Here is a 24658-nt window from a genome sequence, read left to right as displayed (position 1 = left end):
CAGTAAAACCTGTATAAATATAATTCATAAATTATTTTTAAATAATTTTTGAAATCATTTGCTTTAGTTGCTTTAAGTTTTTTAATATACCCACCTTGTTTATTTATTTTATTTTTGTTCTATTTATCCAGTGTTTACTGTAGTTTTATGGATTTATTACTAATAACCCAATTATTTTTATGTCTCCAAATAAAACTCATATTTGTTTTTTTTTTTTTGTTAATTTTTTGTTTTTTACAATATATTTTCTTTGTCTTTTTTTTGTTTGTTTTCACATAATTATTTAAAATAACAAATTTACATTTGTAACTTTTAATTTTTTTTATTTTGTAAAATCTTAAATTCGAAATTAAAATATTTTTTTTATAATATTTTATTAATTTTATATTAAATTTTAGTTATTTTTTTTTATAAGTTTTATATAATTTTGTGGGTTTGTTTTATATTAAATTTATTTAATTATATTATTTGCATTTTTTTGTTTGTTTATTTTTTTGTTAATATTTAAACTTTCTTTAAGATTTGTGTATAAATGTATGAGTGCTGTGTGTATGTGTGTGTGTCTTTCAAGAACAAAATTTTCTAAATTATAAAAGTATTTTTATTTTTATGTTTTTTTAAATAAATTTTCTTTTATTTTTTAACAGAAAAAAATGCAATTTGTTTTAATATAAATTTATTATTAATTTAGTTTTCTAACATAAATTTTTTCTTTCTTTTATAATAATTTTGTTTTTTCATACCAAACATTATTTTTGTTATAATTCTTTTTTAAATATAAACAAGTCTGTCTGTGTTTTTTTTTTTAATTAATTATTTTATCTTTTACTTACAAAATTCTGTTTTTTATATTTTATTTTATATATATATTTATATAAGAGATATACGTGTTTTTATGCTAATGGTTTTCTTTATATATATAATTAGTTATAAATCTTTTTTAACATACAAGTTTTTTTTTATAATTTTTTCATAATTTGTTTTTCTATTTACACATTTTTATAGTTGTAATTATGTCGTTGGGGACATAGATTAGACTGTTTTTACAAACTTGTTACAATGTACTAATGCACTTGTTTTTGTTTTTTTGTTCGGAAATATTTTTCAATTTAAGTTAATTTCATACAAAATTTCAAAAATCTAACAGTATTAATCGCACACAAAATGGTTGGTAATGGGGGGCCTTTAAAAGAAACTTCAAAAAACTTCTAACAATTTAAAAATGTCGTATGAGTTTAAATTACTTTGTCTGTTTTAGAAAATTATTAATTTTTGAGTTTCTTTCTTCAGTTCCATTCTTGTTAAATATTACCTTCCCCAAAAAGTTTTATTTAAATGTCGGACGTTTAATCGGATATACAAAATATTCTAGGACAATAATTAAAAATCTAGCTTAAAACCATAAATTTTATAAATTTCTGTTTAGAATTGCCATATTTTAAAGCTGTAGCTCAATTTAAGTTGTCGGATCAAGCTATTAACATACAATTTTGTCGGCCATACCATGCTTTGTATGTTTATATTACCTGTATAGTACAAACTACAAATATTTTTGTTCTATTAACTAAAATGTTAAAAGAATTTGCAATAGCTCAACTTTTTTTAAATCTGTACCTCAATTTAAGTTGTCGGATCAAGCTATTAACATACAATTTTGTCTGTCATACATATCTTTGTCTGTATATATTACTTTTATAGTAGAAACTACAAATATTTTTGTTCTATTAACTATATCGTTACAATATATTGCAATAACTCAAGTTTTTTGTCGGCTAAATAGTTCAACAGACAAAAAATTTTGTCGGTTGTCAAATATTTGCACATTTTTGTATATAACATTTTAATTGTAAGACTTTTTAATTTATAACTTTTCAAAAAACCTAAAATTTCTTGTCTGATGTTTTGTCAGACAAAAAATATTTTGTCGGTTTTTATTCGTATTACAAAACTGCATCCATTTTATATAAACAAATGTTGCTTAAAAGTTTTTTCTTGTCGTTTAATATTGTCGTCCGACAAAATTTAACTTATATCAGACATTTCTTGTCTGCCAAACATTTCATTGTCTGTTTATCTTCTATTATCAAATACAAATATGTTTGTTCTAATAACATAATTGATAAAGATCTTTGCTAAACGTTCTTTGTCGGTTAAATAGTTCACCAGACAAAAAATTTTGTTGGTTGGCCAAGATTTCCACAATTTTCTAGTATAACATTTAAATTTTAAGATTTTGTAATTTATAACTTAAAAAAAATGAAATTTGTTGTCTGATGTTTTGTCAGACAAAAAATATTTTGTCGGTTTTTATTCGTCTTACAAAACTGCTTCCATTTCATATAAACAAATGTTTCTAAAACGTTTTTTTCTTATCGTTTAATAACGTCATACAATTTTCTTTGTCGTCCGACAAAATCTTAAAAATCGAACTTAAAGTAACAATATCCAAAAATGTTTAATTTTAAACTGTTAAATTTTGTTACTTTGTTGTCGGTTTAAACTTATATCTGGATTTTCTTGTCTGCCATACATTTCTTTGTCAGTTTATCGTAATTTATAAGTATTAAATACAAATATTTTGGTTTTAATCATAAAAGTGATAAAGCTAACAGTGCTCGATAAACGTTCTTTGTCGGTTAAATAGTTCACCATACAAATTATTTTGTCGGTTGTGGAAATTTTTGAAAATTTTTGTATATAATATTTAAATTGCAAAACTTTCCAAAAAAAAACTTGAAGTTTTTTGTGTTATGTTCCATATGTCAGATAAAATATTTTGTCGGTTGAATAAAAAACAAAGGTTTTCCGTTTCTCTTCAAAATTTTGTTTAAACCAGACAAGTCTTTTGTGAGAGTTTTTGGCTAAAAACTAGTTTAAAGAGAATTCTTTATAAAAAAATCTCTCTCTTTCAGCATTCGATCTCAAAATTTACGTATAACCTTTAAGGTGAATAACTAATGAGTAAGTGTGAACGACTACGATTCCATACTGAAGACTTCAAAAGAAATTTTATGAAATTTTATTAAAATTTAATATTGCTTTGTGTGATTTTACAATTACTGCCAATAATTTTCAAAATTTCTTTTAAATTTTCAAATTTTACTACTCTAAAATACATCCCTGCTAATATGTTATTAATTTAAGCAGTAATTAAGGTGCAATTGTGTAGAATTTAATTTTTCGTTTTTGCAACCATAGTCTAGTGGGATTTTAAACGGGGTGTGCGTTTACATTTGCCATGGATTTATTATGGTTAATGAAATTTAGTTTTGTATGTAACTAGAGGCGAGTAGGAATTAATTATTAAATTAATTCTTCTAAAATAAAACTTTAATATATTTTATAAAACTTATTTATTAAATTAATAATAATTAAAAAATAATATTTATATCAAGTTGACGGTTACAGGAAATGTGATATTTTTTTCTTTTTTTTTTTTGTTATTATTTTTATTTTCTTTAACTTGTAAATTATAAACGTCACTGTTGTTTGACAGTTCAGTTTTAAAGGAACATAATGGATTCAAAATTTCACACAATCGAATGATTTACTCTAAAAAAAATAATACTAAATGTACATTACACAACTTATAAATTTACATTTTTATTGTACAATTAACGTATTTTTTTTAAATATTGAAATCATACGTTTTTTTTATTAAAAAAAAAAGAAAAAATTATTAAAAAAACAAAAAAAATATTGGTCTTTGGTTTAAATTATTAAAATAGAAAAGAAAAAAATTACCAGGATAGAATGATATTTAAAAGAAATTAAAAAGGGAAGTAGCAAATGAAAAGAGGAATAGGAATAATGTTGGACAAAATTATTTTTTTTTTCAAGTTGTAGCAATTGTTGTAATTTAAAACTTAACACAAGTTAGTTATCATTTAAATTCTTACCGTTTATGATCAACAGGACGATGTTGCATTTTGACGATGGGTTGAATAAGTGTAATTAACTCCCCTTAAGCTCTGCCAAGCGCTATTGGGGCCACTAAAGCGTAGCGAGTAACTATTTAGTCACACATCGTCGAGATCGATGACGGACGAGCGATCGTTGTCGTCCCGGTCATACAATTGTCACTGATCCGTTAAAATACAGGGTGACTTTCTCTGCAAATCATCCATGGAACCGCTGGTGCTGCAAACACTGCCATTATGCTGCACCTCTAGGCCATTAACCATGTTTTCGATGCTTTTGAGCTCCGACGGTGAGTTGGTTCGTTTCAGTAGTGACGGTGGTGTGGTGGGCGACATTGAGATGGGACGCGTGGGAGGGGAATGCGAGGAGGCACGCGGTCTGGGACTAGAGCTAAGACTACGTGGTCCATGCTCTAAACTACCCGACCCACTGCACATGGCCGAGGGTCCCTCGTTACCACCGCGATTGGCATTCGAACCGGGTGTCACGGCATCAAAGGCCGAGCCTAAGCTGCCGGGCAGACTATAGGGTGAAAACCGATGACCCTTAAGACCCTGCAGGGGAGAGGTCGGTGTGTGTCCTGAGTAATGACCAAATAAGGCGGGATGCTGGGCGGCTAAGGCAAGTTGAGCGTTGAATAAGAGGCCGGGATTGAGACCGGTGGGATTCATAGCAGCCGCTGCAGCCGGATTGTGCAGTAAACCCAAATGATGTGGCGGGTAGAGACCATGGGGATACAGATAAGGCAACAGGTGTGGCGAGGGTTGTATGGGTGGACCCACCGATATATTGGGCGATGGATATGAACCAGTACCCGCTAAACCGCCGGCACCTTCTTTGGGACTACCCGAGGAGGTGGGACGAAACGCACCACCCGTACTGCCTCCCACACTCTCCGAACAGCTGGAATCACTGCCATCTCTTTCAATATCATCCGATTGTAGACGCCGCCTTAAGGCCTCTTCACTAGCATGATCACTCGCACCGGCCAAGTGGTTAAACCAAGCTGCAAGGGCTTTGAATTGATTAGAAAATCTTGAGCTATTGCAACTATTTCAAATAAAAATAAAAAGAATTTTTGTTTCTATAAGACACTTACCCGAATGCTGATGAGCATGCATTTGCTGCAGCGAATGACTTAAAGGCAATAAAGGACTTTGTGGCGGTCCCACCACATCCAACAGCTTGTCCTCATCATCTTGCTGATTGTCATGTATGGAGGGTAGGGCATGTAAATGATGCGGCGGCCGTCCCGTATGACCCAAATGCAGGGGTGCCCGGGAACTGCTGACATGAGTGGGATTTAGTTTATCCGAATCGGACCCGCGATTCGAGAGTAACGCTTGCCTGTAACAACAGTTGGTACGAAAAAAAGGCTGATTAGAACATCCAATTGTCTAGAGGGATAAAGTGCTATGGTAATAATGGTAATACCCTAAGAAAGGTCAAATTGTTAAGCTCCAAAGCCGCTTAATAGCTAAGGAGAGAAAACACTTTTGTTTTTAAAGAACAAAATTCGAGAAAGAAAGTTTGTCGACAATTAGCAGGGATTTGTTAAAATTAAAATAATCTGGCCTTTGCACAAACACTCAAAAGAAACACTTAAGCTCTCCAACTCCTTGAAAATAAAACTTTTTTTTGATTGTTTTTGTTTGCCCATACAACGGTCGTCTATCTCCCTGTCTACATATAAAACTGGCAAGTTATTAGTAAAGTTGTTTGTCTGTTTGTTCGTTTGATTGTTTGTTGATTTAACCCTTCATTATTTTGTTGCTACATATTTGTTTCAGAATATGTACACATTTAATCTGTGGATGGTGTATGTTACATATAGCCTCGCAATCAACTGGCATCAATTGTCCTGCTTTCAATGTCACCCAACATTTATTAAGCCACAAAATATGTACGTGATTTGTTTTATAGATTCTGTTTTATTTGTTTTAGAACAATAAGTTCTAACAAATTTCTTACTAATTCATTGTCACATAGGGGTTGTTGCCCAGAATGGTTGGGGGGTTCTACACAAATAATCAAATGTGTCTAACAGTTGATTTTGAAAATCAACAACCCTTTCCCGTTTTTAGTTTCTCTATTTAATTTTCATTTTGTGGTTGTATGAAACCATTAAATCCTCTTGCCGTATAATGACACCCAAACCCCGAACATTTTGAGCTAATAATAATTTTGTGGCTTTGCAACAACACCACCCTGTTTTTTCCACATTACACCACAGGATTTTTTTCTTGCTTTTAGTGAGTGAACTCACTTAATGAAAATCTAAAAACATTTCTGTCATTATCGCTGCATGAAGGCTTAAACATTTTTGAAAAGGTATCAAAGGATTACCACACATTCCTGCGAGAAAAAAAAAACACAAGAAAACAATTTTCAAAAATTCTTGCTCTCACTTTTAGCTAACGTAACGTCATTTATTTGAGAAAAGGAGTCAAAGTGAAATTATTACAAAAACATACGCTAATTGATGTTTTCATTTAAAAACTTTTAACGCTCAAACTCTCAAACGGGTTGGCAAAACGCACTTCAAATTAAATCGAAAAATTTTTATAAACGGAAACGATTAAGTGAAATATGCAATCGGATATGAAGGCACTTAAACAGGGTGTTGGGTAAAGGGATGTAAAAAAGGCTTTCATATTCTGTGGTCAATAGGGTTCTTAGTCTCGGGCCTATTTATTATAAAATAGAGTCAATATTCTTTACACTAAAGAGCGCGGGGTCTCTGGAAAACAAAGTCCATAGAGTCGCGGAAATGTCAGAACTATAGAACCTATAGACGCCTATTAATCTAATAGTCTACCATTTCTGGGGTATATTGAGTCTGTAGTTTCTGGTTTATAGTCTCAGGGCTGCTGGTGTACATTGTCTGAACTATTGAGTCTATACATCTTGGACTATAGAGTCTATGGTCTCTGGGCTATAGAGTCTATAGTCTCTGGACTATAGAGTCTATAGTCTTTGGACTATAGAGTCTATAGTCTCTGGCCTATAGAGACTATAGTCTCTGGACTATAGAGTCTATAGTCTCTGGACTATAGAGTCTATAGTCTCTGGACTATAGAGTCTATAGTCTTTGGACTATAGAGTCTATAGTCTTTGGACTATAGAGTCTATAGTCTCTGGCCTATAGAGACTATAGTCTCTGGACTATAGTGTCTTCAGTCTCTATAGTTTTTGGGCTATAGAGTCTATAGTCTTTGGACTGTAGAGTCTCTGGTCTATAGAGTCTATAGTCTCTGGACTATAGAGTCAGTAGATTATAGAGTCTATTGTCTCTGAACTATAGAGTCTATAGTATCAGGACTACAGAGTCTATAGTTTCAGGACTACAGTGTCTAAAGTCTCTATAGTCTATAGACCCTATAGTCTCTGAACTGTTACTGAACTATAGTATATAGTCTCTGGACTATAGTCTATAGTCTCTGGACTATGGTCTATAGTCTCTGGACTATAGAATCTATAGTCTCTAGACAATAGAGTCTATAGTCTCTGGCCTATAGAGTCTATAGTCACTGGACTATAGTGCCTACAGTCTCTATAGTTTTTTGGCTATAGAGTCTATAGTCTTTGGACTATAGAATCTATAGATAATAGAGTCTCTGGACTATAGAGTCTGTAGATTATAGAGTCTATTATATCTGAACTATGGAGTCTATAGTATCAGGACTACAGAGTCTATAGTTCCAGGACTACAGTGTCTAAATTCTCTATAGTCTATCGACCCTATAGTCTCTGAACTGTTACTGAACTGGACTATAGTATATAGTCTCTGGACTATAGTCTATAGTCTGTGGACTATAGTCTATAGTCTCTGGACTATAGTCTATAGTCTCTGGGCTATAGTGTCTATAGTCTCTAGACTATAGGGTCTATAGTCTCTGGCCTATAGAGTCTATAGTCACTGGACTATAGTGCCTACAGTTTCTATAGTTTTTTGGCTATAAAGTCTATAGTCGCTGGACTATAGAGGAACACCCAGTTTAGGTTGCACCCTGTTATTTTTGCAAAAAGTATTATTTGTTTGATTGTGCGTTATTTAACAAATAGCAATTGAAAAATACACAAAAAGATCTACACTAGAAAAGAAGGAAGCAAACATGTCTCGGGGTTATATTTCTTTAAAAAAAACAAACCCAAAACAAATAAAGCCAATGTAAATGGGAACAAGAACTCCCAGTTCAACACACAACAATCAACGTTTTATAAAAACAGATTGTGTGAAAATATTATAGAAAAAAAGAAAATCCCCTCGAGCGATAGTTGACAAAACGTTTGTTTTCGCAATAAATTTGCAATACAAAACGGAGACCAGGATAATTGACAGCCAAACAAAAGGAATATAAAAAAAAGTAAAACGGAATTTTTAAAACTTAAATACAAGTGATCAAAGTAAAGACGACCAACAGCAGCCACCAAACAAAAAATAGGTTAAAAAAAGGGGGAGTTAAAAGTGTAAATTGTTTGAATAAAATAATAAAGAAAACTCTAACTGGAAAATTACAGGGCAAAGTCCGCTTTAAGCTCTCTATATGGTTGTTGTTTCCAAAAAAAAAAAATTGGCAACAAATTATAAGGGTAACACATATGTACAACAATTTTAAGGTGCCTTAATACAAAAATTATCCAAAACCTCCTTCTGTATAACATTATTTATCTATTATAGCTTTCTTCTAAGGGAGGGGAGTTTACAACCCAAAAGTTAAATAAAACAAATTGATTTACTATTAAATTAAGACGAAAAATGCTTTTTTCTTTTGCTACCTATTGCTGTTATATGTTTTTATTATTATATTACCGCTCGTCTCGTTTCGTGTTGCCTTTAAATTAAGCTTTTCTAACATGTTTTAGCAGTAGGATTCACCTCAAATTGCCCAATTTAGCTGGAGTTTTTTTTCTCTCCAGTTTAATATATAGTATTTCTAATGTGTATTTTTTTAAGGCTGAAGAAAATTGTAACGCTTTGATGTGTGAACACCAAAGGAGTTTCATTATTTAATACCTTGTGGCAAGAAAATTGCGATAACGTGTTTCGAATTAATTTTTTATAACGTTTTTTTCTGTTTTTTTATTTGTATTTCTCGCTTTTTCATAAGAGTAGTGTACTTTTTTATAATATTTCTGTTTCAATTAAGGTATAAACTAAACTAAATTACATATATGGAATGATAGTTATAAGGGAAACTGTTTCCCAAGAGATATAATTTTGTAAGAAAACTCAAAAATTTATCATTTTAGAAAGTTTGTAACGTTTTTTATAACATTAGGAAATGGTGTTAAATTTTTGCCATTCTAATTGTTAGGTTTTTCATTTTTAATTTTTCTTTGAAGAAATTTCTTAATTTTATTTTCAAATTTTTTTTTCTCTTTTTTAATTTTTTACGGAAATGGTGTTTTCTATCTTTTTAGCATTCCATAAAAGGATATACAAAATAACAATAATAGGACAATTATCTATAAATGTTGAGTTAACAAGCTTGCCAATATAAATACATACAGTGTAGAGCAAAAAAAGGTCAAAATAAACAGAGACCACCTGATTCAAGGAGAGAAATCTTTAGTATAAGACGTAGACTTTATAATAGTTCAGAAGTAGTGTTCAGAATAAGAGGTTATATTTAAAAAAGGACGTAGTGTTTAGAATCAGAAGTAGTCTTTTGAAAGCACGTAGTATTTGGATAAAGGCGTATAATTTAGAAAAAGTCGTAGTCTTTAGAAAAAGACATAGTCTTTAGAAAAGGACGTAGTCTTTGGAAAAAGACGTAATCTGTAGAAAAAGACTTAGTCTTTAGAAGAATACTACGACTTTAGAAAAATGCGTAGTATTTAGACAAAAACATAGTATTTAGAAAAAGACATGGTCTTTAGAAAAGGACGTAGTCTTTAGAAAAAGGCGTAATGTGTAGGAAAAGACCTAGTCTTTAGAAGAATAGTACGTCTTTAGAAAAAGACGTAGTATTTAGACAAAGACGTAGCCTTTTAAATAAGACAAACTTTATAGAATAAGACAAAGTTATTGGATCAGTATCAGTGTTTGAAATAAGACGTTATTTTTAGAATAAGACGTTTAGAAAAAGACGCGGTTTTCTAAATAAAATGTTGTCTTTGGAATTAGACAAAGACTTTAGAATAAGACGAGTTATTAAAATAAGATTTCATTAAAATAAGACGCACACAGAGGGAAAAGGAAATATACACGCCTGGTATCAAATTGACACCAAAGAGTTTATAATTTTTCAATAACATTCGTTACGCAAAGTATATACATACTTACGACAACACTGTGTAATATTGACAACGCAACGTTGTCAACATTGCAACAATTCGTTGTCGAAATCTTAATTTTATACACATCCGTGGGCTAAATGTTAACAAACGTGGTAAGATCATTTTTGGCAACCGATAGTTTGTCAATAGTTAACATTTAGACAACGGATGTGTATAAAATTTAGATTTCGACAACGAATTGTTGCAATGTTGTCAACATTACATAGTGTTGTCGTACGTATGTATATACTTTGACAACGGATGGTATTGAAAAATTATAAACAGTTTGGTGTCAATTTGGTACCAGGCGTGTATATTTCTTTTTCCCTCTGTGTAGTCTTTAGAAAAGAAAGAGGTTTAAACGATAAGTCATAGCATTGGAAATAAAACGTAGTCCTTAGAATTAAAAGAAGTCTATGAACTCAAATATATAAAGATCATTCGAAGTCGAGTTGGGTCTTTCAAACATTAAAAAGTACAAACCCGGTTTCTCGGCTATAATCACCTCTATCGCCTATTAACATTTTACGTGTAATATGTTCCCTCTACCGCCTATTAACATTTCACGTGTAATATGCTCCCTTTTCACTCTTTTCGTGTACTAACTTTTTAGACATGAAAAAAATTCCTTCTTGCGAAATTTTTTGATGGAATTTTGTAAACAATGAACAGCTGTTGCTTACAAAATCAGCTATTGTGAATGAATTGTTTACAGTAAGTTCATGATAGCAATTTTCCCTTCGAGGGGAATGAAAATTTCACTTCTATTGGCGATAGGGGTGAATAATTCTTTCCTTAAAAGACGTATTCTGGGGTTAAAATCGGGAATTGTGAAAAATGGATGCATACATTTGAAAAAAGCATAATAAAAACTTAGTCTGGAGTTAAGGGCATAAGGTCCTAAGTTAAAGAATAATGCAGTACTACTAAGTAAAGAATATAGTTCTAAAGAAAAATCTCATCTGGTGGTGTTCTTTCCAATTCATTTGCTCACACTTTTGACCTACACTGCTTAATTTAAAACCCCTCTATCTATAGTAAAATCCTTAAGAACTACTCCATAGGCATTCAAATATAAAAATAAAGCCCAGTAATTTTAAATAAACTTTTAAATTACTCAAACAATGTTGTACAGTAAGTAAATAATCTGCCAAATAATGTGAACAGATAATAGATAGCAAAAACAACTTTGATTGATTGATTTTAATTTCCGTTTCTAATAGAATATTTAAACATTACACCACAATATAAATTAGTTTACGAAATATAAATATAACAAAACAATGAAAATAATTATGGTTTTTATAAAGAAATCGATAGCACAGAGGCATAGAATAAATCACAGCAGGATAAAAATCATCAATATCAAACACATCATCTCTCTATATAGAGCTAGTCATCAGCAGCATGTTAAAACCAAATTTACATTATAAAACACATATAAGACAGAGATTGGAAAATAAGGGGAAGTTGAAAAACTAGGAAGAATCAATTGTAAAAATCCGGAAATCCGATACGTACGGCAAAGAAAAAAAATCTAAAGCATACGTTTTTGGTCAACTTAAGTTTTTGGTTTAAGATAAGGGTGCAGCTGGGGGAGGATAAGATTTTGTTGACTTAGCAATTTAAGTCCTGAAAATCACTAAATGTAACAAATCAAATATGTTTTTGGTTCTCAAACGTCATGGTTTTGCTTCAAAATATAACGAAGAAAAAATGTGGCCAGATCTTTTAGCATGATGAATGACATTTAAACGTACAAAAACACAGTGGCGAGTGACTGACTGACTGATGTCTTCATCAGTGCAAATCAATTTTGTTGTTTCCGTGTCGTTGACACCAGCAGCATATAGAATAGATAGAATAGACATGTTGTGGCAGCTAAAATGCTTGTTCACGTTTTCTTTTTCTAGTTGTTTTTTTTTCCTTTCCAAAGGGAAGTAAAGAAGAACTTAAAATAGACAAGAGAAAAACACCAACAATTCAATTGTACACTGTTGTCTAGTGTGTTAAGGGGGGGTTGGTTGCTTTATTGCCACTGATGATGATTACAACTTGTGAAGTCAACTGTCAACTGGAATGAGTTTCAATAACTTGAAATTTGCCAAAACTAGGAAATGCCTTAATATTGTTAATTCACTTCAGTTTTTTGGGAGGTAGAGGCGAGTCCTGCTGCTCCCAATAGCTGGTGTGTTTTTGTTGTTTAAAAACCAGATTACATTTCATTAAAACAACTGTCAGTTGTTTAAATAAACTGACAGACATTTAGGCACGCAGACAGACGGACAGACAGACAGGCGTTAACTTTAAGTTTACAACTGCGGTTGGCATCTTAATTTTCTTTAGCAAATCATGAGAGTACAAGAGTTGGTTCTAGACTTTTGACTTTACACGTTTGAGTGACAATATGTCACTGGCAAAGATTTGTTGGAAATTATCAAAAAATTTGCATTCATACTCGAAGAAATGCAAAAGAGAAAGAAAATAAATATTTTGGAAATCGGTTTGAATGAAACTTTTTAGTATGAGACTCTTCTGAGGTCCTTTTAAAAGTACTTTACAGAAGTATCCAGACTCCAATATTTCATAAAACTTGTTGTAACTAAAATGATGTTGAATCTTGAAAAAAGGATTCGATTTAAGTTTGAACTTTCATGAATACGAAATCACTGTGATATTGAAACTCTTTAGCATAAAAGTATTCTGAAGATCTTTTCAAGTTTATCTATGAAAAGTTACTAAAGCACTCTAATATCGGGGCAATTGGAACTCTTTGACATAGGACTATTCTGAGAATCTTTTCCGGGTCTTAAAAGAACTGACCAGGCTTTACTGAGAGGGAGAGAGAGAGAGATTTTCATTAGATGTAATTATAACTCCTTGGCGTAAGGGTTTTTTAAACGTCCAATCCCTTCCAAGAGACTTTCTATGACTCACCTATTTCATATCATTTCTTTCAATGACATAGAACTCTTCTATGGATCTTCAAACCAAATTGCGATGAAACTAGAGAAACTTTTTCAAATCAAGTTGGAAGTTCGATTGTTTAAATCAAAAATAAATTTCTAAATCTGCCTGAAATCGGTGCAAATTTTGAGCTTAAGACTCTTTTAAATATCTTTAAACCAAATTAAGCTGAAACTGGAGAAACTACTTCAAATAATGTTCGAAGTTCGATTGTCAACGAAGTTCGAACGGTTCAAAGTAAATAAATTTCAAACTTTGAAATCAGTGCAAATTTGTTGCTTAAGACTCTTCTAAGGGTCTTCTACTTATTGAATAAATTATGCTCAAACTAAAAATTTCGGTTTGATACAACTTTTACGGTTCGATGGCATTAAAGATTGCTTTAAGATCTAACAGATGTATGACGTTTTGTTAGCCAAATTGTTCTAAAATAAATGTTTTGATGTTCAAACTAGAAACCAGGTTTAAAGCGATATCAAAAATCGATTGTTTTTAAAAAATTGTGTCTAATTTATTAAAATGTAATTGAAAGAATATCTTTATAAGATATAGAAATTCCTTTTTGCAAGTTGTGTGAAACTTTTTATTTAAATCCCAGTCAGATAAATGTCACTTCCTCATCTTTGTATGTCAAAATTTTTGACATTTCAAAACATTTCCTTTCACTCAAAATTAATAAAAAAAAACTCTATGTAAATTTTTGAATAATTTAAAAAAAAATTTTGGTTTGCTTAACTCTAGTGATACTCACTTCTTTTCCCTTTTACCGGCGCCTGTATCACGAAAACCTTTTGCAAAAGGATTGTTGTCAATTTTCAACTGAGTTATCTGCAAGCAGCCAATATACAAACACATTTAAAGAGCACAAAAAGTAGCAGGAATAAACAGCCATAAAAAGAGAATACAAAAACAAAGAAGAATAAAAAAGACACATTAAATAGTTGTTTATTATGAGTGACAAAAAGTTGTCATGAAGGTACTATATGAATGTATAAGACGTACCTTTTCATTTTGATATGCAGTCACAGCTATGAATTCCGTCTCCTTAAAAACGTATGTCCTGAACGTTGAGTATGGTAGTTTCAAAATATCGTTGGCTCGCACCAAATGAAACCGGGGTTGATATTTATGCATGGAATTGAGTATCGTCTGCAAAGATAGATAGAAAAGAAAACAAAATATTTTGTATGATTTTTTTTTTAAAGAATATTTTGTACTTTAAAAACACATAGAAAAATTCATATAACACATTTGCAAAAACACATACATAGGACCTTTGGCAACAACCACAACATCATCATCATAGCATTCTCATCATAATTTTTGTATCTTGTAGGAATGATGATGATGATGATGTTTTGTAAAAAATACTTGTTTGCAATATAAAAGCAGAATTTTGCCACCCATACATTATGATACAATGATTGGCTGGCTGGCTGTCTGTTCTTGTGGAGTCTGATCAAACTAGAATAAATCGTCAAAAGACGAACAAAACATCAAATGCAGCAATACTCTACGACGACCACCCACCTTACACAACCAGCGAACGAACGACTAAGCAAACTTACAAACGGACGTCGTTGTGTGGCAATAATGTTCATGTCGTATGTCGTACGAGTGAGTATATCTTGTCATATATATTAGATTTAGCTTTCTTGGCTAAAACTGTTGGCTTAACCATTCTCGAGTTTAATGTTTGTTTTTTCTACCTTAAATTCATGTATCTTTTGTAACTTGTTTTTCGTTTCTTGTTAACGTTTTCGTTGGTGTTTTTAAAATGTTTATTAAATTTTAAAAAATATGACAAAAAACTTGCTTATAAAGTATTTAAGCTAATCATAAATATGTATTCGGATTGCGGTTTTTCTTTTGCCGCCACTGTGTGTTCAACTCTTAGACCAAAGACCTCACATTTAGTAATGCACACGACAAGTTGTTTCAAATCCCCAACGAAAAAAAAAACATTGTCCAGCTTATTGGCTGGATTGAAAACACCTTTTAATTATCATATTTTTTTATTTAGTGTTATGGATTCGTTGCGGTGTTTTTAAAAAGACCACACCAACTGTTTAGGCGACCTTCTGTTATACTAGGGAAAAGTTATCAACAGATTTTAGTCATTTTATTATCTAAAAGGGTGGTCCTTTTTATTTTCTTGAAAAAAAAAAAAAAAAAAAAAAAAATTAAGTGAAACATTGTAAATCTTGTCAAAGTGAGTCATATTTGGGGAGTTGCACGAAAAACAGACAGTGTAACATATCAGACTAGCTTCAGTCTGAACATCAAACATTCTTCAGTTGTCTTTAAAGCAAAAGGACCTGACATAGAAAATTTAGTACTAATGTAATTTCTACAGCTTATAAACTTCTGATAAGTAGTCAATAGGCCAATCTGTAATCTGGTCTGTAATATTGTTTGCATTCCAGTCTATAGTCTAATGTAAACTCTAGTCGTAAGTCTAGTCTATGTTATAGTCTATGGTTTAGTCTAGAGTTTAGACAGCAGTTTAGTCTATAGGTTAGTCTATAGATTAGTCAATAGTTTAGTTAAAAGTCTAGTCCTAAGTCTAGTATATAGTCTAATCTAAAGTCTAGTTTATATTCTATTCCATATTCCAGGTTTTGGTCTAGTGTATAGTGTAGTCTATAGCCTAGTCTAGTTTGTAGTCTAATCTATAGTGTAGTCTAGTATGTAGTCAAGTCTGTAGTTTAGTTTAGTCTACAGTCTAGTCTATGGTCTAGTCTGTAGTCTAGTCTATAGTCTAGTCTATAGTCTAGTCTATAGTCTAGTCTATAGTCTAGTCTATAGTCTAGTCTATAGTCTAGTCTAGTAGTCTATAGTCTAGTCTATAGTCTAGTCTATAGTCTAGTCTATAGTCTAGTCTATAGTCTAGTCTATAGTCTAGTCTATAGTCTAGTCTATAGTCTAGTCTATAGTCTAGTCTATAGTCTAGTCTATAGTCTAGTCTATAGTCTAGTCTATAGTCTAGTCTATAGTCTAGTCTATAGTCTAGTCTATAGTCTAGTCTATAGTCTAGTCTATAGTCTAGTCTATAGTCTAGTCTATAGTCTAGTCTATAGTCTAGTCTATAGTCTAGTCTATAGTCTAGTCTATAGTCTAGTCTATAGTCTAGTCTATAGTCTAGTCTATAGTCTAGTCTATAGTCTAGTCTATAGTCTAGTCTATAGTCTAGTCTATAGTCTAGTCTATAGTCTAGTCTATAGTCTAGTCTATAGTCTAGTCTATAGTCTAGTCTATAGTCTAGTCTATAGTCTAGTCTATAGTCTAGTCTATAGTCTAGTCTATAGTCTAGTCTATAGTCTAGTCTATAGTCTAGTCTATAATCTAGTCTATAGTCTAGTCTATAGTCTAGTCAATAGTCTAGTCTATAGTCTAGTCTATAGTCTAGTCTATAGTCTAGTCTATAGTCTAGTCTATAGTCTAGTCTATAGTCTATCCTTTAGTATATCCTAGTCTATGATCTGGACTATCGGTTAACCCTGAAAATTATTAACCAATATTCTATTAAAAAAGTATTTCTGCTTCAATGATCAAACCTTTGCTGAACCATTTTCCACCCAATTAAAACTGTAGGGTGGTGTTGGTTTGACCAGGCTTTTTAGTCATCATTACAATTCTTATTCTCACACAATGATCACTTCATTGGACACTCAATGACAATCAAAGGAGGAAAAAAACGCCATAAAACGTGAGATTCATGGGTTTGTGCTGAGGACCCCACACGTAACACACAGTTAATAAGTGACACAGCATGGTGCGTTTTAATAATTAAGCGACGCCATTTTTTCTTTTTTTTTTCCTTACCAAACTACTTACTACTTGCAAAGAGAACAGAAATAAAAGAAGCATACAAACAAAATCAAAATTGTCAATAACAGAATACAAGTTGTGGTGGCAATTTTATGCGTTCAATAACTTGTCGCCAGCAGCAGCAGCAGAAAAAAGCTATAAAATGCTAAAATTATTAACTGTTTAAAAGCCTCTTTCAGCCAACAAATAATTTTTAATTATTTTTTTTCTTTAAGCTTAAAACACTTGGGAAGTTGCTGGGAGGAAAAATTTACAAAGAATTTCTCTTTTTTTTATAGAGAAAACAAAAGTAAAGCGTGTGAATTTTTGTTGTGCGGTGGGTCCGTATTTTAAATTTTGAACTCCACATATATGATGCGGTACATAATTATGATGTCCCAGTATGTATATCAACAACAAGTCAATCTGTTATGTTGGGTTTAAAATTTTTCCAACAACAATCATTTAGTTTACGGTTTGACACTAATTAGGAGATTACGTGTTTGTTGGTCATATAAATGTTGCATGTGAAAACCTTTAGATGGATGCTTAAGATGGAACAACACCAAGTGACCTAAACTGTATAACAAAAAGAAATTTGTTTTATTTTTGAAATAAACTAATTAAAACACCCTGTATGCTGGAGTTTCCAGCTAAAAAATATTGTTATATTGGAAGTGTTTATAAATAATTGATAAGCTGTGGTTGGTGGTTTTTCTGTTTGTTTGTTTAATTTTGGGTTTCCTTTTGGCGCCAGTTTAAGATTTGTTAAATCTTTTTTTTTTTTGCTGGAACAAGACCTACCAAATCGCTGATTATTAACAAAGTAAATAACTTGCGGCTCTAATTCGTTAGTGATTTATGGCAAAGTTGAGGCAACTTAATGTTTAAGAAATTGTATCTACACTCAAACACATACCAGCAGCAGCACAGTACAGCACATACCACCTAAATGTTTTATCACAATCTTAAGACAAATTGCTGAAAAAATCTTGACCAGTAGATGTTGTTCTTTGTTGAAATGAGTGTTGGTTTGATGTTTTGTTGGAGGGTAGTTAAAAATGAGAAATTACTTTGAATTCTTTATAACAAGGATATGAAATGAGTTAATCTTTTTTTCGGTTGGAATGAATAAGTAAGACAAGTGTAAGATGTGCAGGAGACCTGATTATAGTTGAGACTATAATGCAGTCTATAGTCGAGATTAGAGTCTTTTCTATAGTCGAAACCATAGTTTAGTATATTCTATAGACGAAACTATGATCTAGTTTATTGTCGAGACTATAGTCCAGATTCTAGTCTATGGTCGAAGCTTTATAGTCTAGTTAATGGTCAAGGCTACAGTCGAAACCATATTCTATTGTATAGCCCAAACTATATTGCAATCTATACTCGAGACTATAGTCAAGAGTCTTGTCTATAATCGAGACTATAGTATTGTCTATGGACAAGGATATAGTCTTGTCTATGGCATAGTTTAGTATATGGTCGAGGCTATAGTCTAGTCTATAGTGTAGTCTCTAGTCTAGTCTATAGTCTAATCTATAGTCTAGTCTATAGTCTAGTTTATAGTCTAGTCTACAGTCTAGTCTATAGTCTAGACTATAGTCTAGTCTATAGTCTAGTCTATAGTCTAGTCTATAGTCTAGTCTATAGTCTAGTCTATAGTCTAGTCTATAGTCTAGTCTATAGTCTAGTCTATAGTCTAGTCTATAGTCTAGTCTATAGTCTAGTCCATAGTATAGGTGGCCGAGGCTAAAGTGTAGTCTATGGTCGAGAGAATAACTAGACTATAGTCTCGATTATAATTCAGTCAAGATTAAAGTCTAGTCCTTAGTTGAATCTATAATTTAGTCTGCATTTCAGTATATAGCCTAGTCGATAGTTCAGACTATAGTTTAGTCTATAGTCCAGTTAATAGCTGAGTCTACAGTCTGGTCTATATTCCAGTCTATACTTGAGAATATAGTATAGTTTATGGCATAGTTTAGTACATGGTCGAGGCTATAGTCTAGTCTATGATCGAAACTATAGTCTTGTTTATGGTCGAGGCTATTGTTTAGTCTATGGTTAAGAGTATAACTAGACTAAGTCCAGTATATAGTAGAAACCAAAGTGTCCACTATAATCCAGTCGAGATTAAAAGCTAGTATTTAGTCTAGTCTATAGTTTAGCCTGTATATCAGTCTATAGCCTAGTCCATAGTTCAGAATACAGTCTAGTCTATAGTCCAGTTTATAGCTGAGTCTACAATCTATTCCATATACCAGTCTTTACTCGAGAATATAGTCTAGTTAACAGCTTTTATATAAAAAAACTGATTAATGCTAAAGATCGTTTCTTTCTCAAAACCCAAGCAATTAAAATTTAAACCAATAAATACAAATAAACCTAAATTTCGTTACAAAAAAAAATTAAATAAACATCATGTACACAACCTATATACAACATGAATTCTTTGGGCATATAAAAACTCCAGCTAAAGGTAATCGATCAAGACTGAATGAAAAGCAGTAAAACAGTATTTTAACAAAATACCACAAATACTCGTCCAAGAAAAAAGCAATTGAACAGACACAAGGTCCAGCAACAACAATAACTATACAAAAAACCTAACAAACTGACAATGAGTAGTCAGTCAGTGAGTGAGTGGCAAGCGGGCGCAAAAGTAATCAACACACGATGCATGCGCGGCGTACGCGTTAAGAGGCAATTATTACAAAACCATCAACACTGACATCTCAGAAAAACAGAGTGAACAATTGCCAGGAACCGTTAATGTTAGTAGTAGCAGCAGCAGCATATAGCACCAACATGAAGTGCCAGGCCGGATGGATTGTTGTTGCATCAGTTAGAGCAATACCGAAATGAACAGCATGAATTCTCGCAAAATTGTCGCACCATTTTCGGCATATAAACAACATGTTGTGACTGCGCTAATTCGTTTAAGCGTTTTCTGTTTCATCATCAACAATTCCCAGCTTTATAAGTGTTGCTCTTGTTGTTGTTGTTTTATTTTTTGTACTTTTGATGCGTGACGGAATGGTGAGACAAAAAAGAAGCCACAATAAAATCGAATCAAATGAAATGAAATTGTCAATTGTTTGCACACGCAAAAAGATCGGCAGCAACAACAACAGTTTTCAATTTTATTTTTTTTTTCATACAAAAAGGTTTGATTAATCAAGTAATTTAGTTGTTGTTGTTGTACAACACAGACTATTTCTTGTTTAAAATCAATTTACGCATTAAATCAAGTCTGGCAAATGGATGACATTATTTTCGAAATCGTCATCATCATCGCCAGTGTTGTTGGCTGCTGGCTACTTGCTGGATTGTTGTTTTTTTGTTTATTTTTTTCCACAAATAATTTCTTTAACAGATTATTGTGATAAGTGGTCTGACAAAGCGTGTAATAGAGTTTAAGGAATGTTAGAAAGCGGGGGATTTTAACAGGGGACTGTACAATATTTTGAATAAACTTAGAGCATAGAATATAATCTAGACTATAATCCAGTCTAAAGTGGAAACTATATTCTAGTCAAAAGTCAAGACAACAGTCTAGTCTATAGTCAAGACTATAGTCTAGTATATAGTCTAGTCTATAGTCTAGTCTATAGTCTAGCCTATAGTCTAGTCTATAGTCTAGTCTATTGTCTAGTCTATAGTCTAGTCTATAGTCTAGTCTATAGTCTAGTCTATAGTCTAGTCTATAGTCTAGTCTATAGTCTAGTCTATAGTCTAGTCTATAGTCTAGTCTATAGTCTAGTCTATAGTCTAGTCTATAGTCTAGTCTATAGTCTAGTCTATAGTCTAGTCTATAGTCTAGTCTATAGTCTAGTCTATAGTCTAGTCTATAGTCTAGTCTATAGTCTAGTCTAGTCTATAGTCTAGTCTATAGTCTAGTCTATAGTCTAGTCTATAATCTAGTCTATAGTCTAGTCTATAGTCTAGTCTATAGTCTAGTCCATAGTCTAGTCTATAGTCTAGTCTATAGTCTAGTCTATAGTCTAGTCTATAGTCTAGTCTATAGTCTAGTCTATAGTCTAGTCTATAGTCTAGTCTATAGTCTAGTCTATAGTCTAGTCTATAGTTTAGTCTATAGTCTAGTCTATAGTTTAGTCTATAGTTTAGTCTATAGTCTAGTCTATAGTTTTGTCTATAGTCTAGTCTATAGTCACGACTTTAGTTTAGTCTATAGTCAAGACTTTAGTCTAGTCTATAGTCAAGACTATGGTCTAGTCTATAGTCCGGACAATAGTCTAGTCTATAGTCATGACTTTACTTTGGTCTATGGTCTAGTCAATAGTCAAAACTATAGTGTATTCAATAGTCATGACTATAGTCTAGTCTATTCAAGACTATAGTGTAGTCTATAGTCAAGACTATAGTCTAATCTTTAGTCAAGACTATAGTCTAATCTATAGTTAAGACTATAGTCTAATCTATAGTCAAGACTATAGTCTAATCTATAGTCAAGACTATAGTCTAATCTATAGTCAAGACTATAGTCTAATCTTTAGTCAAGACTATAGTCTTATCTATAGTCAAGACTATAGACTAGTCTATAGTTAAGACTATAATCCAGTCTATAGTCTATCCTATACTCAAGACTATAGTCTAGTCTATAGCAAGAGCATAGACTGGTCAAGTCTATAGCCGAATCTATATACGAAACTATAGTCTATGTTTTGTAAACAGATATTGAAAGAGTAAATTTGAAACTTAATCAAATCAAATATTCAAAATTATTGAATGAAATTGAAAAATATTTTTCTCAAGAATTATTTCTTTAAAAGCAAACAAATCATACTTAAAAATTTTCTAAACGAAGCCCAACCTTGTATGCCTTTGAAAAATAAAATAAATCTAATAAAAGATCTTTGTTACATTATTTTCAAGGTAACAACTACTGCTGGCCCTTGCAACGTACATGACTTTAAAATATTAATCCAGTTAGTTACGTTTCATAAGATTAAAAAAAAAAAAAAACAACAATCTTGAAAATTAATGACAAACTATCTAAACAGCAAATGATAGACCACACATGTCATTGAAACTACATATAAGCTAAAGCTAAACTGATCAGTAGTTTTACTATAAAAGATCTTCGTCCGTACACTTTGTATTCATTATGTAAATTTCCATAAATAAGTACTGCCCTTGTACAGACAAACAAACGATTCAAGCATAAAGCAAAAAGAAAAACAAATTCAAATTTAGATTTTTCTTAAGCATACATGACTTACATGTGTTCATTGTGCACGATTTAAGCAAAAAAAAAAGCTAGAAAAAAATTGCTCAAATCTATAACAGAAAAACGATCCAATGACGCGAGAATCTAGTCACGTTTTTGACTGCATCGATCAACCACTAGCCAACTACAAATAAGCTGCAAGTGTGCAAGAAGACAGGAAAAAATTTGTAGCATAAAAACCGCCGCTGTAGCAGCAACAGCATCAGCATATGCAAACAGCATATGAAAACATATCTTAGCATATGTGTTTGTTATTTTTGCATATTTGTTTTCATTTTAAGATCTTAAAGGGGCGGTGTTTAACCTGTACACAAAAAATTAAAATAAAAATGTTTATACTCTCGTTGTACAAATATGTTGTTCACCATTTTTTTTCTTACGTTCTTTTTTCTTATTTACTTTATTCCTTTACTCTTTCGTATGGTAAATATCAAATGCTTTTTAGTTTAGCAGTAATATTTGCATACCCCAGTCAGAGCAACAACAACAACTACAGCAACAACTATGTTTTAACAACTTTTAACATGGGCTACTAATAAAGCTTATTGAGGATTTTGGAATTTGTAATGACATTTACCTTTAACAAGCTGTGATTTGTTTTAGTTTTGGTCATACAGACGCCAGGAGTTTGCTGTTTGCTGGCAACAGCTAACTAATCAGGGGTATAATTTTTTGGAAAATATACAAAAAAAAAAGTTGAAAGAGTCTGGAAAATCTTGTTAAATTGAGATGATAATTTGGTTTTTTAAGTAATCAAGTTAGGGTTTAATTCAATAAGTAGTATTTACGTCGGGCTGTATTATGTTCTTCTAAAATATCTGCCACTTGAGAATCGATCTTGAAACATTGAGGAATTCTTGTTTAGTTCAAAAGCTGATAGTTATGAAAACTTTCATATATAACACAATTTATATCTGTACTAAAACCTTTCAAACTTCCTATATGATATTTCTCCCGAAACTTTAGGGGATGAATATTCCTTGTTAAAATAGGCAATGCCCTCGAACCAATCGCGAATATGTTGTAATAAAACATACAAATCTGTCTTTAAATTTAAAACAGGACCCACAAATTTTTTCCCTCTTCTCATACTGTACAGCAAATAAATAAATAAAAAAAATTGCTTATGAATCTTTCGCGAATATTTTCGCAATTATTCGTCACTCATTTTAAATCAAATGTATTAAGAGAGAAATCAAACGCTCTCTTTCTTTTCAATACTGCAGTGCGTGGCTAACTAATAAATAACTAAAAACTTGCTCACGAACCTTTCGCGAATATTTTATATTCGCTAATTATAAATTTGATTGTAAATCGAAAATGTATAAAGGAGGTAAACAAACGACTTTCTTCTTCTCAAAGCTGTAGAGCTTTGTTTTGCCACAAAATCTCTTCTCTACAAACAATAATATCGCTCTCATTCATGAATATTTTTGTAGGAATATTTACAATCGAATTTTAAATGTAACGGTAATTGGTAAATTCAGATTTTAATTATGAATATTATGTCAAAATTTATATTGCGAACGTTTAAATATTTTAAATAAATCTCCATAATTTCTTTTAACAAAGTCGTTCGAGAATATATTCTTCTGCTCAGCAGTTTGTAATAAAACATACACAAAGAGAAGTTATAGAGAATTATTTGTTATTTTTATATATTATTGTTATTATTCGAGAATTTTTGTGAATTATTCGTGATTAATAAAGATTTTTTTAAATTCTCATAAATTTCAAAAATATCACGATTAATTCGCGATTAAGAACATTTGTTAAAATCTTGGAACTTTTCTGTGGCATTTCCGAAGTAACGAAATAGTGAATATCATTCGTGATTAAACAAAATCTTGATCATTTCAGTTATAACAAAATGTAGAGAATTATTCGTGATTAATTCATATATGAATATTTTTCTGAAATTTTGTAGTTTTAATAAAATGCCGAGAATCTTTTGCAGTTTATACAAAATATTTTCGAAAAAATCTACAAAAAATAATTTAAAAAAATTCGCTTAGTATTGCAGCCAAAATAACGAGAACTATTCGCGAGTTTTTATATTTATTTAAAGATCAAAAGTTGTTAAGGAAATTTTTGAAAATCAGGGGTCTTCAATGAAAAGGTCACAACTTAATCCCAACATTCTGACTTCCATGGACATAATTAACTTTTTTTTTAAACTAATTTATAGTTTTTGTCTAAAATTAGTGTTAATCATTTATCATTTATCGATTAATTATTGTCTAATTTATCGTTATTGTTTTACACTCATCATTAAGCTCAGAAGAAGAAGAATAAAGATCAGTAAAGAGTTAGGCGCATAAAAGTTAAAAAAAAGATTAAACAGAAATTTTGATAAGACTTAAAGAAAATTAAATCAAATAATTTATACTGGTAGTAAACATACAAACAGACAGACGGACA

General features: G+C 31.4%; 1 protein-coding gene across 6 annotated transcripts in view; it reads right to left on the bottom strand.

The window, feature by feature from the left end:
• Positions 1–872: 872 nt before the first annotated feature.
• The window catches only part of LOC119602013 (optomotor-blind protein), a 119813-nt gene continuing 96027 nt past the window's right edge, over positions 873–24658 (bottom strand). For 2 of the 6 annotated variants that reach the window (XM_037953352.1, XM_037953376.1), the window contains exons 4-7: positions 14173–14319; positions 13922–13998; positions 5021–5274; positions 873–4936 (exon numbers count right to left, since the gene is read on the bottom strand). In XM_037953352.1, the coding sequence (XP_037809280.1) occupies positions 4080–4936; positions 5021–5274; positions 13922–13998; positions 14173–14319 (1335 nt within the window). In that variant the 3' untranslated portion in view covers positions 873–4079. Of the gene's footprint in view, positions 4937–5020; positions 5278–13921; positions 13999–14172; positions 14320–24658 lie in introns of all 6 variants that reach the window. The other 4 variants (XM_037953368.1, XM_037953345.1, XM_037953360.1 and 1 more) reach the window with 3 other exon arrangements.

This window comes from Lucilia sericata, unplaced genomic scaffold (genome assembly GCF_015586225.1).
Source record: "Lucilia sericata isolate MDLA Ls3-8-SP2 unplaced genomic scaffold, ASM1558622v1 Contig000006F_arrow, whole genome shotgun sequence".
NCBI lineage: Eukaryota > Metazoa > Arthropoda > Insecta > Diptera > Calliphoridae > Lucilia > Lucilia sericata.
Note: the sequence above shows the minus strand (reverse complement) of the source record. Positions and strands in the feature narration are given on the sequence as shown.